Below are 15849 nucleotides of genomic sequence, written 5' to 3'. Positions count from 1 at the left end.
AAAGGGTCCAATTATTCATGGAAAATAATTTTCTTCACTTTTTGTCTTTTCTTTACACAAGAGTCTGTTGCATTACTGGGGAAGTAGGATCTGGGAGCTGGATTACATAAACAGAGCTAGGTCTTTTAATGGAGGACCTTAAAGGATTTAGTCGTGGCTTTTTCAGCTGTGAGCAAGATAAAAGAAAGAAAAAAAAAACGAAACATTCAGGCATTTGACTTTTCATCAGTTGTTACTTGGCTGGCTTTGCTTAAGGGAAGCGCTCTCTCTCTCTCTCTCTCTCTCTCTCTCTCTCTCTCTCTCTCTCTCGCTCGGTCCCACCACCTATTGCATGACTCCTTGCAAGAGTCATGCAAGTAGACTGGCAGCAAATGACACACGGGTGAAAAACATGGTCTTAATAACCTGCTGGTTCACTGTGACTGGCTATCTACCCCACAGGTGGCGCTAGACCACATCCCTGCTGCCACAGAGTCATTTGTTAACACTGTTAAAGTTTCAAAAACTTAACAGAAAACCACACAGGCTGTATATAAAACTCAGCCTGGTTTGGACTCGTTTTTGTGATGTCATGAAAACCAATGCAATTGCATGTATCCACCTATTCAGCCTTCTGCAGTTTTATTTACTGCTAAGGAAGCAGTTCTTAAACTTTTTTTAGTCCAAAGCCCCCTTTGTGGATTGCAAGTGCCACTGTGCCCTCCACCCTCTCCCCTTCTTGCCCCCCCCATTTCAGTCATTAACTTCACTCAACAAATGAAGACCTTTTTAAATATCACATTTTTCTCATTATCCTCGTTTCCTTTCCTCACATCTTAGCTCCCGAAGAAATAGATCAAATACTAGGACAGAGGATTCCATGGTGAACATGTTTACTGATGAGACGTCCTTTACTCAGTTCACTTGCATCTTGATATCAGCTGAATTTGCACTTAGGAAAACTCTATTATATTATTCATCCTTATGAACAATTGAATTAATGTTCATCATCCTTTGGTGGCACAATCCCATCAACTGTAATCATCCAATTACTACACAAGGTAGAGCTGGAGAAAATGTAATGCACACTTGCATCACATGTTGAGTAGGATGTATGAGTGTTTCCTCACTCTGGAAGCCTGTTCTCCCTGCTCTGCTTCCTCTGAGGGCAATTAAAGAATTGATGTGTTCTTAAAGATAATAGGGTGCATTCAGTTTCTGGAGGATGCAGGACAGAGGACTTGAGGAGGCAGCAACCAGAGATTAAATCTACCCCCATGTCTTACCAGAATCATTCCCGACAGCTGTAATTTGTACACAAGGTATGACTAAATAAGATTTTTTAAACTGACAAAAATACTAAGTAGAGATACAACAGCCCGCAACTGCCCTCCTTCGCAGTCCCACCCTTCAATTGCTGCTCCACCCCTTTTCACAGCCTCCCCACTCCCTCTCAGCCCCCCTCCCCACCCATAGCCACCTATGGGCCACAGCCCCCAGTTTGAGAACCACTGCTCTAAGGGATAAGGAGAGGCTGTAGAACGATCATGTATAATTTAGATTTACGGCTGTTTGTGATCCATAAATCCATAAGTGTCATAAGTGGACCCCAGAGAAAGATACAAGGCAGAAAATGTAGTGCAATAAGTTGAAGAAGCTGTCTGGTATATTGTTCTATGTTTCAGGCACGGTCCTTCCCATCGGGGGCCTCTTGTTGGGTGAAAGCTTCATCGAGCCTCTGAGTGGCAGGCTTGTGCGGGTTGGCGGAGGCAGCATCCGTGGGGGAAAGGTGGTGCCCCATGCTGGGGGGTTCCAGGCTCTGGTAGACAGCCAGGCTTTGGGGGCACGGGTGCGGCTAGTGGAGCAGCTGCGGGCCTGCTGTGAAGAATGGAGCACTGGGACTCTGGAGCTGCACAGTGAAATGAGCAGACTGAGGGCTGCTGCCTCTGACTTGGAGCAGGCCTGGAAGAGTAGCCAGCACTGCATGCTTCAGCTGCTTAGCCGCCTGGAAGCCCAGCAGGAGTGGGCCTGGGGGGTGGCTGAGGATGGGGGCAGTGTAGGTGGGTGGGTGCTACGTCATGTGGTTGACCAGCGGTGATTCATTTCTGTTTATACAGCATTACTGGGTCCAGCAAAAACAACTTAAAAGGTTTCATATAAAACTTTCCCTTTTTAATGAATTTGTTGTACTGCATAACATATGAGTTTTAAATATTCCCATTCGCTCCTCCCATCTATTCAAGGAACACACACATTTTCTAAGCCGCTTCTAAATTGTTTGTGTGTGTGTGTGTGTGTGTGTATATATATATATATATATATATATATATATATACATGTATATGTATTTGTAATGCTTTACTACCTTTTACTGTTAAAACAGTAGGCTATTATGGGCCTTTAACAAGCCTTTGAACTATGATAGAGTACATGCCAATGCCTTGATGGTTTTGAAAAGTTGTTGTTGTGAAAATTCAATACTTAGTGGTATTTTTAGGCATCTATAGCCAAATTCCACCATGTGTAATGATTTCCATCTGATATTGCCTTTTTGGTTCCTCAAGCTCTGAAGATTTCAGCTTTTCTTTTACTGCCACTGTCATACTTGGCTTGCTCATTATGTGTTAGGACTTGGATGTCTGTAAAGAGGTGACATTGGCCCTTGTTCAGCAAAGTTGCGTAAACAAGAGGACAGATTTGGCTGTGTTTAATGACATACAAAACTACTCTGAATCTGTTTCCTGAAACTTTCATACAACATGGAAACAAAGCAAAGAGTGCAATTGATGAGCTTCTGTGCGTGAAATCAAGTGCCAGCCTATCAGGACCTCATTTACTTATCATTTACAGGAAACACACCTGAATTCGAGGAGATATTTAGGTAAGGAGGTATATTAGGTAATTTTAGGTATATTAGGTTGTTTTGTTTGTTTATACCAATGCATGTGTAAAATATGCAAATTCCCTTTTGTACTGGATTGCCATGTGCACAACTTATTAGTATTATCATTATTTTCTATTTTTATTCTTATTGTTGGTATTATTGACTATATTGATAATAGTTTTATTGCATTTGGTTTAACTGTGAGTCAACCATTTTTTCAGGCTGTCAAATTATTACTCTCAAATTTACATGACGTGAGTTTGATCATGCAGATATACCAATGATGAAACAGATGAATAACAAAATTATTAGTGAAATTTGTGTCCTCATTTTATGATCAGATTTGACAGCACGCAACTTTAATGAATGAGGGCCAACGTCTGTTGTAAAAAGTGACATGCCAAAAAATGTACGTATAAAATAATATCTTAAATAATAAATAATAATGATAATCTTTAATAATAAAGATAATAGCTTTTATATAATATCTTACAGAAAAAGAATAAAACTGATTAATTTGAAACTCTGTAAATGTGCAGAAAGTCCTCTGTGTGTTCTTTTAGGGGAGGTCAAGCTGCCTGGCACAGAGCTGTCTCTGCCCGCTTTGCCAGGGCTGGACTATCCAGACCCGGGAGGTTCTGGCCTGTCTGTCCCTGTTCTCGGAGCCCAGCTGGACTGGGTGTCGGGGTGCATGGTGCCTCTGATTGGAACCATGGAGGACGCAGATGGCAAAGGTCAGGCATGGTTTGACTTTGCTTCTTTTTCATGCAGTCAAAATGACATGCCCTGATTCCTCATGGTCAGCTGAACGTCTTCCAGGGCTGGTACCCATCCGCTTTGGGGCACGGACGGTGGACCCAGTGACTGGCATGCTGGCTCCGGTGGTTGGAGCTCGGCTAGATGTGTGGAAGAGGACCATAGTCCCAATAACTGTATCCCAGTGTCTGACTGTGGGAGACACTATCGACAGCGTGCTGGTGAGCAGGTTTGGATAAAGCGGCGATATCATGAAAAGCTGAATTTTACTTGCTGAATTTTACTTTTAGAATGTATGGGTTCATTCTCTAGTTAAAACACAACATGTATGGAAACTGCACCCACAGCCTACTTTAAAATCAAGGTTGAGATGCTTTCTAAAGAATCAGGATATCTGAAAAGAGTGGCTGAAGTTTATTTTTATCTGACATTAATTTCTATATATAACAGAATGTTCAATAGATTTCAGCCTGGACTGATTTTTGAACAAGGCACAAGCACAGAAATCATTTACATATTCAAATCTTAACCCCTTAAATGGCCAGGGCCTGAAGTCTTATTACAAACTTCTATAACCCAAAAATAGTTCAGCACATTTGCATTGACGTCCCTGTAGTTACTGAAAAATGAGCCTTATTATGTAATAAGCCTGGGATTTTAAGGGGTAAAAGCCACAGGGAACCTAAGTTCATGTTTTCTTTTTTAAGTATGTTAATCTCGCTCCTGAGGCCACACAGTATGTGCTATATATAACTTTTTAATGTACACTAAATTGCTGATGTATTTTGCCAATATTCTCCCCATTTGATGTAAACTGGGCCACTCTAATGTTGGGTACTGCTTGTGTAAGCAGAGCCCTCACCAATCACGAGGCTGATGTGGCTCATTCCTCCTACACATCTTATCAAAATCACGTTCCCCAATAATCTCTGTCTGCTTGACTCAGACAAAACTTGGAAGGCGAAAGCTAACAGCCAAGTGAAAGCAAATAGCTGAGTCAATGCTAACGACTGAGCAAAAGCAAACAACCAAGCGAAAGCTGACCTAACTCGCACAAAAGTGCAAGCGAGCTCATCTGTATCTGTCTGCCCATCATCTCTCAGTGTGTCCCTGTGTTCGTTCATCTGTTCTGGCCATAAGAGCATTCCTTGACTGCATATCCAGCAAAGTGGAAATAAAGTGAACCTTACGATCTTTAAGACACACAAAATCTGGATATTGTTTTAGTAAGCTGTGGTGACAGAGGGGTCTCCATACTCCCTACTTTAGTCTGCTTTAGTAGTTTTAACAGACTGGGATCAGAGCCAGTCGTCTATGTTCATTAGAATATTAATACAATTAACAGATAGGTTTGATCAGTCAGATCTAACATTTTTTAATCACACTTTGCTAGATGTTTTATATAACACTCAATTTTAGTATCATACAAACATTTTTAAAAACTGTGTTCCATGTTACTTTAAAGACACAGTAACTGCCTGTAACAGATAAGGAGAGGTTAGAAAGTGGTCATCTAAAAGTGAATTATGACTATTTGGTACATAAAGTGGGCAGTCGTGGGCTGGAGGTTAGGGATCTGGCCCTGTGACCGGAAGGTTGCCGGTTTGATCCCCAGGGCCGACAGTCCATGACTGAGGTGTCCTTGAGCAAGACACCTAACCCCCAACTGCTCCCCGGGCGCTGTGGATAGGGCTGCCCACCGCTCCGGGCAAGTGTACTCACTGCCCCCTTGTGTGTGTGTGTGTGTGTGTGTGTGTGTGTGTTCACTAGTGTGTATGTGTGTGTGTTCACTAGTGTGTATGTGGTGTTTCACTTCACGGATGGGTTAAATGCGGAGTTGGAATTTCCCCGGTTGTGGGATCAAAAAAAAAAAAAAAAAAAAGTATCATTTAAATGTGCACAACATACTCAAAGTCAAAAACTAAAATCCAGTAAAAACATAGATATTCTGAAGAGTGCAGCATTCACCACACTATTGGTTCTGTTCTGTAAGTGGGTGCATATGTATTTGATGCAGGTGGAGGCCTTGCAGAAGGAGTGCAGTGCAAGGGGTCAATTTTGGAGACAGCAGAGAGTGAAAGAGGAGGATCTGGTGGCAGATTTAGAGCGTGCCCTGAGGAACTGCCCCTATACAGCCATACAGGAGGAGTCAGACCGTGTGAGGCTCGCACTAGGCTGGAGAGATGACTAATATCCTTCTTAACAGTGCCAGTTGTACATAGTATCTGCACAGTCATAGTATCTGGGAGGACCTCTACTTTCATTCTGATTTTGTGTTTGTGGTGTGTTCTAGCTTTTGTGGACAGACACAGAGAGGCAAGTGAAAGAAGCTGCAGCAGAGCTTCAGGAGGCAGCCCACACTGAGGCTCAGAGAAGAAGTGTTCAGAACTCCGAGCTCTCCCTCATCTTGCCTGCCCATGTCCTGCTTACTCTTACTGGAGGTGAGGTGCTCACATTTTGCCGTATGGGGTCCTGTTTCAATATGTTTTTTATCTTGCACTCGCCAACTTTGACTCACCAATTGGAAGTGCATCACATCTATGTTAAAAGGCCTTTTATTAGGGCCCTTTATTAAATCAAGCACCAAATATGCCAGAACTATTTTCGAATTCATCTTATTATTGTTATAATAGTTATTTTACCCTAAAATGAGTAGTGCAGATTGAACCGTAAGTCACAGAGACATGAATCTTGATCAATAGGTGATACTCCCTCCCACTACTCAGGCATTCAAGAGGCAAAAAACTAGTCCAGCACTAAAGGGGGCGCTACACTGCAGTGTTTTATTCTTTGACCTAGGTCTCTTGCTTTTCAGGCACAGAGACAAATTTCCTCATTCAAATGATTTCCTGGCTCTAACCAAACAACAAAAAGCCTCAAGAACCATTGGGCTACACCCACGTTGTTTTTAGAATATTTGCATAATATGTGAAACCAAACAAGTTAATCCTTTAAATGGCCAGGGCCCACCGGCACACTGAAAGGTTTACTACACACTTCTATAACCTAAAGATATCACAGCTAGTCTGCATTGTAGACTGTGAAGTTAGTGAATAATAAGCCTTAATATGTCATAAGCCTGGGATGTTAAGGGGTTACAAAAAAACACAAAAAAGTTTTCCACCTAATCCTCTGATTTTCTCATTCAAATTTCTAGGAAGCAGCTCTGTGTTCCCCAGCCTCTGTTTATTCCCAGAGTCCTTCATGCTTTTTCATTGAAATCTTAATAGAAAATAGCTCATGTTCCCATATTGCCTTAATCATATTACCTCAACATGATAGCTCTCAAATATATGCAAACATTAATGTTCTGCTGTCATATGTTCAGTAAATAAAGTGTGAAGTCTATGCACATGCGGCTTCCAAATAGATTTGCATTTCGAAACATACAAGAATGAGAATCTGCTCAGTGATTTGTCAGAATTCGGATGTTTTTAGTCATCGCTTTATTTGAACTTCACAATATTAACAAAACTGTAAAACATTACAAGTTTGTGCTAACAGTGCCATCTTTGAGCATATCCTCAACAACAACATCTACCCTACATGTCAATACTGTTTTTAACGTGCCCTCCTCCCCTCAGGGAATCCCTGATACCTCAAGTCTCAAGTTTGTTAGGTTACTGTATTCTGCTAACTTGCGTTTAACCCATGTGTGCAGTGAAACACCCCATACACTCTAGTGAGCACACACAGACACTAGGGGCAGTGAGCACACTTGCCCGGAGCAGTGGGCAGCCCAATCCGCAGCGCCCGGGGAGCAGTTGGGGGTTAGGTGCCTTGCTCAAAGACGCCTATTCATTACTTATTCAAGAAGTTAATATATTCGACACTCTGACTTCTTGAAAAATTTGTTTGAAATACAAACCTTGTAGGAGGCTTAACTAGCCACCAGCAAAACTGGTATATGTGCTTTGAATGCTGGTAAACCAGATTAGACTAGTGTGGAATTAATGCTGGTCTGTGTTTTTTGGCAGAGGCAAAGAGTTTGTTGCCCCCTGTATGACCTTTTGACGAACCAATGACTTTGAGAACTGTTCCATAGGTTCCCTTAAGTATGACGTCTCATACGAAAGGCTGAACACAGGACCCTGAAAACATAGATGCACTCCCTCACAGTGGGCTAATTGGCTAGCCATGCAAACCTTGTAATGCAGAACACTTTTTGAGGTGTCTGAACATAACAACCACATGTGTTCTGAATAATTGTCTTTCTGGCTGTAAGCCTCAGAAATCTGCTGTATAAACTTTCTGTTGTGAAAGCTAACTGTGTAGCCTTTAGCTTGCTTAGAAATTTAAAAGTATTTAATTGCTGTGGCTTAAACAACTTTGTCTACCATTTGTTTGAGTTTGAAAGGGGAAACGGGGTTGGTGTAGTGTAGTGGGTAACACCTTTGCCTTCTACGCTGTAGACTGGGGTTCAATCACCCACCAGGGCATGCACCCTACACTATACCAATAAGGGTCCTTGGGCAAGACTCCTAACAGCGCCTTGGCCTCCCTGTGTATAATGATCAAATTGTAAGTTGCTCTGGATAAGAGCGTCAGCCAAATGCCATAAATGTAAATGTTTCAGGTCACATTCGTTTCCGGACAAGTTCTGTCGTCTAAGTCAGCACTTATGTTCACTTGATCCCTCACCTCTCTAGGGCTCATGTGAAAAACTTCACTTGAAGTCATTAAATAATGTAGTTTATTAAGAATTAAGACTGGGAATTTCTCAAGGGTAATGGCAAGGCGAAGTTGATGAGGGTTGGTTAAAAAATTGAATTGAAATTGGGGGGTTTTGCAAAGGTGAGAGCCTCTTGGGGTGAAGTGAAAAAGTCATAAAGAAACAGACTGATTCCCTTTGTATATATGTGTAGGTGATGAGGAAGAGTGGGAGCAGCAGAGTCACTGGCACACTGAACTAACAACTGTATTGAACAGAGTAAGCGTTTTGATGGCAAGGCAGCCGTGGGAGCAAGATCGACCAACACTGGCAGAAGAGCATCCGGTCAGCTTGAACTCACTCTCTTCATGTTTATACATGTTTAAAGAAATGTATGATCATTTGGCAACACTTTATTTTGAAGGCTACCTACATAAGGATTCTTAAGACAACATTGTACTGATATCAGGTGAAATATGCCTGGAAACCACCCCCTCTTCCCTCCATGGCATAGATAAGATGATAGATGCAATTATGTATAGGGTTTAAATATGTTTAGTGCTGTAAATATGTTCAAGGTTTATTCATATTATGTCAGTACAATGTCATTTATTTCATAAAACATCTTATGTCAGGTTGCTAGAACCGACATAAGCACTTAATAAATGTTCTAGTGCTTCATAAACACATTATTCAGTGCTTCAATGCATCATAAAGCCCTTATGTAGGTAGCCTTCAAATAAAGTGTTACCGATCTTTTTAACCAAATCTCTTGCTGAAAAATTTGTATTTTGCTGTTTTGTACCACTGACAGAAAAATTGATGCAATTTCCTATCCAGAGGACTCAAAACTCACATAGTAGGAACCACTGGGCAGTTGCTGAAATCTGTCCAAAACTTTTGAAATATATGGCTTTATAACACAAATTCAATAAGATCTGTTACACTAAGACATGACTTGTCTTACGAGTCAGACAGGAGTCTTACCAAAGCTGTTTAGTCCCAGGTTTCATCCAAATGTTGAGCACTAGAATGCTTGTCTGGTCAGTATGTTACATGTCATACATGCATGAACTCACCAAGACAAACTCCTTGTATGTGCACCATACCTGGTGAAGTAAAGTATTGGTTCTGGTTCTAAAGCAACAAGACAAAAGCATTTTCAGTTTCATTCACTTTCTCTATGGTTTTCTGGTATCGACACATCTAGGAGCCTGTGAAAACTCACACTATACTGTTAGTGGACTGCCATACATTCTTCCCTCTGGAAATTTTGTCACATCTATGAAAGAAATTATAGAGATGTAATGCTTCGTACACAAGGATCTTTGAAGAATACATGAACGTGCCCTTTTGCTTCTATGATAACTCAGTCAACAGCTTATCGACTTATTAAATGATTTAAGACATGAACAGTCATTAAGAATGGCTTGATGTGAAATGCTCCACTCTAGAGAGATGTTCTGATGGTGGTAGGAACCAGGTGTCTGAAGTGTTTAATGCCTCTAAAGCTCCCTCTCAGAGGGGTACATGTGCGTGGGGTGTAACCATGCAAAATAGTCAACATTACATCAAAACTTAGAAGAGGTGTAGGATCACTGGTTGCTGTGGATGGTAAATAAAATGGTTGTATTTGTGTTGTAGACATCAGAGTTGTAGCTACAATGGTCCAATGAATTAATGGCCACACTTCGTACAGATGTCTGTTGAAGATTTATTTTCTTTCTCTGTCTCTTTCGTCAGCACACAGCGTGAAAACTACAAGAAAATAACAACTTAGAAAGTTCAAATAGTTCTAAGGATTTCATTCAAAGTCTCTCCAGCTACATTTAACCTCTGCATTTAACCCATCCGTGAAGTGAAACACCACATACACACCAGTGAACACACACACTAGGGGGCAGTGAGCACACTTGCCCGGAGCGGTGGGCAGCCCTATCCACGGCGCCCGGGGAGCAGTTGGGGGTTAGGTGTCTTGCTCAAGGACACCTCAGTCATGGACTGTCGGCCCTGGGGATCGAACCGGCAACCTTCCGGTCACAAGGCCAGAGCCCTAACCTCCAGCCCACGACTGCCCCAAATATATAAATATTATATAAAGAATACCAAATTTTTAATGAAAACATTATCTTAAAGGTGTTATACTTGAAACACATTTTGCCAGTTACCCTTTTTTAAAATCTTCTATGACGTTTTCAATGGCTGTATTAACTCAAATATTCATCAATGTATAATAAAAACACACAAATGAACCTTTAAATGAAAGATTCAGATTCAGATTCCTTTATTGATCCCTGGGGGAAATTGCAGTTGTTACAGCTGCAGCCATTTATGTAAAAATAAACACTTTACTAATAATTTAAGACAATAGAGAGAATTTACAGTATGTACACCAGATTTAAGTACTTAAGAATATAGTAAGGTGGTGGTGATTGTGATAGTAATATGAAACATCAGGTATAAAGCAGTTACAATTATTTAAATAATTTAAATGAAGTTAGTGTCCCTCTGAGTTATTGCACACACAATTGTTATTATTGCACATATGAACAGTTTCGTATTGAGTTTGTGAATCACACACTGAGGGAGGAGTTATAGAGTTTGATGGCCACAGGTAAGAATGACTTCCTGTGGCGCTCTGTGGTGCATTTTGGTACGATGAGTCTTGAGCTGAATGAGCTCTTGTGTCTCATCACCGTGTCGTAGAGTGGGTGGGAGCCATTGTCCATAGTGGCCTGCAGCTTAGACAGCGTCCTCCTCTCTGACACGGCCGTCAGCGAGTCCAGCTCCACACCCACAACATCGCCGGCCTTGCGGATCAATTTGTTGAGTCTGTTGGCATCTGCCACCCTCAGCCTGCTTCCCCAGCATGCAACAGCATAGAGGATAGCACTCGCCACCACAGACTCATAGAAGATCCTGAACATAGTCGGGCAGATGTTGAAGGACCTCAGGCGCCTCAGAAAATAGAGACGACATTGGCCCTTCCTGTAGAGGGCGTCAGTGTTCTTAGCCCAGTCCAGTTTATTGTCAATATATGTCTATGAGACAGTTACAAGAGTGTCTTGTTACTATCATCATCACCACCACCACCACCTCTGTAAAGAGCTGGTCATTTTCTCTGTAATGCACCATTTCACACTGAACCACTCTGATTGACTTTGTGTTTGACTTGTGCAGAAGTTCATGACGTCTAAAATCTTTAGTGAATTTTCAAGCGAAGGGGGGATATGAGTGGTGTTTTGAACCACATATGGAGGAAGAAACCAGTAAATCCCACCACATTCACGGCCTGCAGTTATGTTATTTGTAGGAAATGACAGCCTAATTTTTGAAATACTTCTTTGCTAGATCCCACTGCAGCGCCACTGTTTATCCAGCAAATGCAGTCACCAGGAAAAGCCCATTAGCAGCTCAAATTAATTAGCTGTTTAGAGTCTATTCTCCCCAGCCTTCTCCACAATGCTAATTTAATCATAAAGCAAATACGCCTTCTGAGCACTGATGCCGTCTCTTGTTACAGTCTAACAACAAAATTTTAATGAATTATTCAGGATGTCTTAATATGAAAGCGCTGTGTGGTGGCATTGTAATACATACATTTGTAGTGGTGAATGAAGTGTGAATGACCTGCTGGTGCTCTAGGACGAGAAGATGAGACAGAAGGAGCTGTGGGACCAATTAAAGCAGAGACATGCTGAGCTGGACGCTGCCCTATCCTCAGTGCACTGGACTCGTGAGCTCAGCCAGCTCTATGCTGACACCGCGCAGGTAAGCTACAGTACCTGCCAAAGGTTTGGACAGTGTTGCTTGAAATGTATGATTTTAATCATCTCAAGGATAATTTGACTATAATATGAGTGCATACAGGTCCTAAAAAAGTAGAGCTTGTATATTTGTATGGATGAGTATCAGTATCAGTATAGGGCCTCTTTTAAGTAGAATGGATATTGGAGGAAAATGAGAATGAATCCAAGCCAATGTATTCTGAAATAGCACAGGATCATATTGTTTGATGCTGGGTTATAGAGTGTTTAAGAAGTGTGAGGATGAGAGCCTGTTTTTAAGAGATCATCTTAAGTGAAATGCTAATTACAAACAGCTCATTTTCAGGTTTAGCAGTTTTCAGGGAAGAAATATTGGGTTGCTTTCAATATCTGTACAAAAAGTGCCATATCTACCATCTATTAAAAAAAATAGTGAATATTACAGTGTCTGTGTTTGTAAAATTCTTATTACTTTTATGCCCCAAACAAGCAGTTTCCAGCAACTGCTCAGCTCAGCAGTTCTGACAATGGGTGGTGATATTTGAGTGAAACACACTGTACAACTACCAAGGTGACCTGAATGTAATCAAGTAATCTGAGAGGTGCTACAGCATTGGTGTTGGTGTGCCCCAGCGTTATCACCAAAAGCATACCAATAACAAAACACCCCTGACCTCATCCCCCACACCCCCTAGGTACTGTTACTCAGTCTGGCAACAGTTTTCCGTGGTAAGGGTAATAACACTAGTCAAATCAAATCAATTTTATTTATTTGTAGCGCTTTTTACAACGGATGTTGTCACAAAGCAGCTTTACAGAATTTCGATAAAGACAAAGTTTCAGCAGGACTGTAAGAATGTACAGAAACCCCCTGGTGGGCAAGCCAGGGGCAACAGTGGCAAGGAAAAATTCCCTCAGAACTGAGGAAGAAACCTTGGGAGGAACCAGGCTCACCAGGGGGACCCATCCTCCTCTGGTCAAACTACCTACAAGTGATTATATTACTAATATTAATAGCAGTAATATTGGTATTAGGAGCATTACGAGCAGCGGGACGACAGCACCAGCGTCTCAGTTTACTATAATTCCCTGTGTCCATGGACCCCTGGATCTGCTGCCTTTATCTAAGGGGGAACATTAGCTACCAAAAGCTAAACTGAACAAGTGAGTTTTCAGCCTAGTCTTAAAGATTGAGACTGTGTCTGAGTCCCGAACAATTTCTGGAAGATCATTCCAGAGTTTGGGGGCTTTATAAGAAAAAGCTCTTCCCCAGCTGAAACCTTCTGAATTCTGGGGACTATTAATAAGCCAGCACTCTGTGATCTGAGTGGTCATGATGGCTCATAATGAGAAACAAGGACTTGTAAGTACTCAGGAGCGAGACCATGTAGGGCTTTAGAAGTCAATAAAAGGATTTTATAATCAATACGGAATTTAATAGACAGCCAATGAAGTGATGATAGCACTAGACTAATATGCTCAAATTTTCTAGTTTTAGTGAGGACCCTGGCTGCGGCGTTTTGGACTAGTTGGAGTTTGTTTAAATTCCTGCTCGTACATCCTGACAGTAGTGCGTTACAGTAGTCTAGCCTAGAAGTAATAAAGGCGTGTACTAGTGTTTCTGCATCACGCAGGGACAGGGCATTTCTTATCTTGGCAATATTGCGAAGATGTCGAAAAGCTGTCCTAGTGATGCTGCCTATGTGTTGATCGAATGATAAATCTGAATCTATTATAACGCCAAGATTTTTTGCTGCTGAGCCAGGTGTGGCTGGAAAGTCGGTGAGATTGAAGATTAAATCTGGTAATTTACTTCCTAATTTTGGACCCAGAAGGAGAGCCTCTGTTTTGTTACTGTTTAATAGGAGGAAGTTACGTGACATCCATCCTTTCACGTCTTTTACAAAGTCCTCCATTTTCTTTAACCTGTATTTGTCATCAGGCTTGGCTGATATGTACAGTTGAGTATCGTCTGCATAACAATGAAAGTTTACGCCATGGTTACTTGTAACTGTGCCTAACGGTAACATGTATAGTGTAAATAGTAATGGTCCTAATATAGAGCCCTGCGGAATTCCAAATCTCATTTTTGAATAAGTGGAAGATAAATTGTTTACCCTAACAAACTGATAACGTACTGATAGGTAAGATCTGAACCGTGATAGGGCCGTCCCTGTCTAAATCTAACGTTTTAACTAGAAAGACTTTTTCTATCCAGGCTTTTGCTTATTCAGCCACATACAGTTATATGCAAAAGTTTGAAAATCCCTGATCAAATTACAACCCCATTTCCAAAAAAGTTGGGATGCTGTGCAGAATGTAAATTAAAAATATGATGCAATGATATACAAATCATGCAAACCATATTTTTAAAGGAAAATGCTAAAAATACAACATACCAAATGTTGAAACTGAGAAATTTTATTGTTTTTGAAAAATGTATGCCCATTTAATGCCAACACATTCCAAAAAAGTTGGGATGGGGGCATGTTTACCTCTGTGCTTCCCCCTCCTGCTACACACTTCAGACCAGCTGCCCATGCCCCAGCTGCCACCACCTGCTTTGGACTTGCTGCCCACCCTACTCTGATGTTCTCACAGACTCCTAGTTATTCCTAATACCAATATTACTGCTATTAATATTAATAATATAATCACTTGTAGGTAGTTTGACCAGAGGAGGATGGGTCCCCCCTGGTGAGCCTGGTTCCTCCCAAGGTTTGTTCCTCAGTTCTGAGGGAGTTTTTCCTTGCCACTGTTGCCCCTGGCTTGCCCACCGGGGGGATTTCTGTACATTCTTACAGTCCTGTTGAAACTTTGTCTTTTCCAAAATTCTGTAAAGCTGCTTTGTGACAACATCTGTTGTAAAAAGCGCTATACAAATACATTTGATTTGATTTGATTTGATTCATCACCTCTTCTTTTAACAATACTCTGTAAGCATTTGGGAACGGAGGAGACCAACTGCTGTAGCTCTGAAAGTGAAAAGTTTCTCAATCTAGTTTAATATAGGATTTAAGCTACTCAACAGTTCAGGGGCTGATTTTTAGTATTTTTTGTTTCAAAATGCGCCAAATGTTTTTAGTGCTGACAAGTTTGGACTGGAGACAGGCCAGTTCAGCACGCAGGCTCTTTTAATATGGAGCCATTCAGCTGTAATACACGCAGAATGTGGTTTGTCATTGTCTTGCGGAAATAATCAAGGCCTCCTTGAAAAAGACATCATCTGAATGGCAGCATATGATGCCAAAACATATATATGTCATTCAGCATTAATGGTGCCTTCACAGATGTGCAGGTCACCCATGCCATGCGCACTAATGCCCCCCTATACCATCATGAATACTGGCTTTTGAACTGTGCACCGATAACAGGCTGAGCGGTCTTCAGCCCAGAGGACATGATTTCCAAAAAGAATTTCAAATGTTGATTCGTTGGACCACAGGACACTTTTTGAAAATACAGAACACGCTGAAATATAATTTTTTTTTCTGCAAAATATTGTGCATGATTTGTATTTATCTGCTGAGTTTAATTTATTAGAAAAAAAAAACTAAACAAAAAATAACAGAAAATGTGGCATAACTTTGCACAGGCAACAATTTATATGCTATTTGTTAAATTCAGCACATAAACAGTAATTGCGCTTTAAAAAGTGCAGAAGTGTGTTCTCTGTAGATGATGCGTTAAGTGATTTTAAACAAAACATGTAAGTTGAGGCATACAAATTTTTACACACAAGGGTACCTTGGATTTTATGTGGTTTTATTAGGCAATGCAGTCAGCCACAGTATTTAGTATTCAGTATCCGG

General features: G+C 41.1%; 1 protein-coding gene across 1 annotated transcript in view; it reads left to right on the top strand.

Moving 5' to 3' along the window:
* si:dkey-103g5.4 overlaps window positions 1–15849 on the top strand; it is a 58321-nt gene that overhangs the window by 29846 nt on the left and 12626 nt on the right. The window contains exons 16-22 of the mRNA XM_017713013.2: window positions 1665–2039; window positions 3427–3597; window positions 3683–3840; window positions 5637–5777; window positions 5913–6060; window positions 8485–8615; window positions 11916–12041. Coding sequence (XP_017568502.2) covers window positions 1665–2039; window positions 3427–3597; window positions 3683–3840; window positions 5637–5777; window positions 5913–6060; window positions 8485–8615; window positions 11916–12041 — 1250 coding nt within the window. The remainder of the gene's footprint in view (window positions 1–1664; window positions 2040–3426; window positions 3598–3682; window positions 3841–5636; window positions 5778–5912; window positions 6061–8484; window positions 8616–11915; window positions 12042–15849) is intronic.

This window comes from Pygocentrus nattereri, chromosome 17 (assembly GCF_015220715.1).
Source record: "Pygocentrus nattereri isolate fPygNat1 chromosome 17, fPygNat1.pri, whole genome shotgun sequence".
Classification (NCBI taxonomy): Eukaryota; Metazoa; Chordata; class Actinopteri; order Characiformes; family Serrasalmidae; genus Pygocentrus; species Pygocentrus nattereri.
Note: the sequence above shows the minus strand (reverse complement) of the source record. Positions and strands in the feature narration are given on the sequence as shown.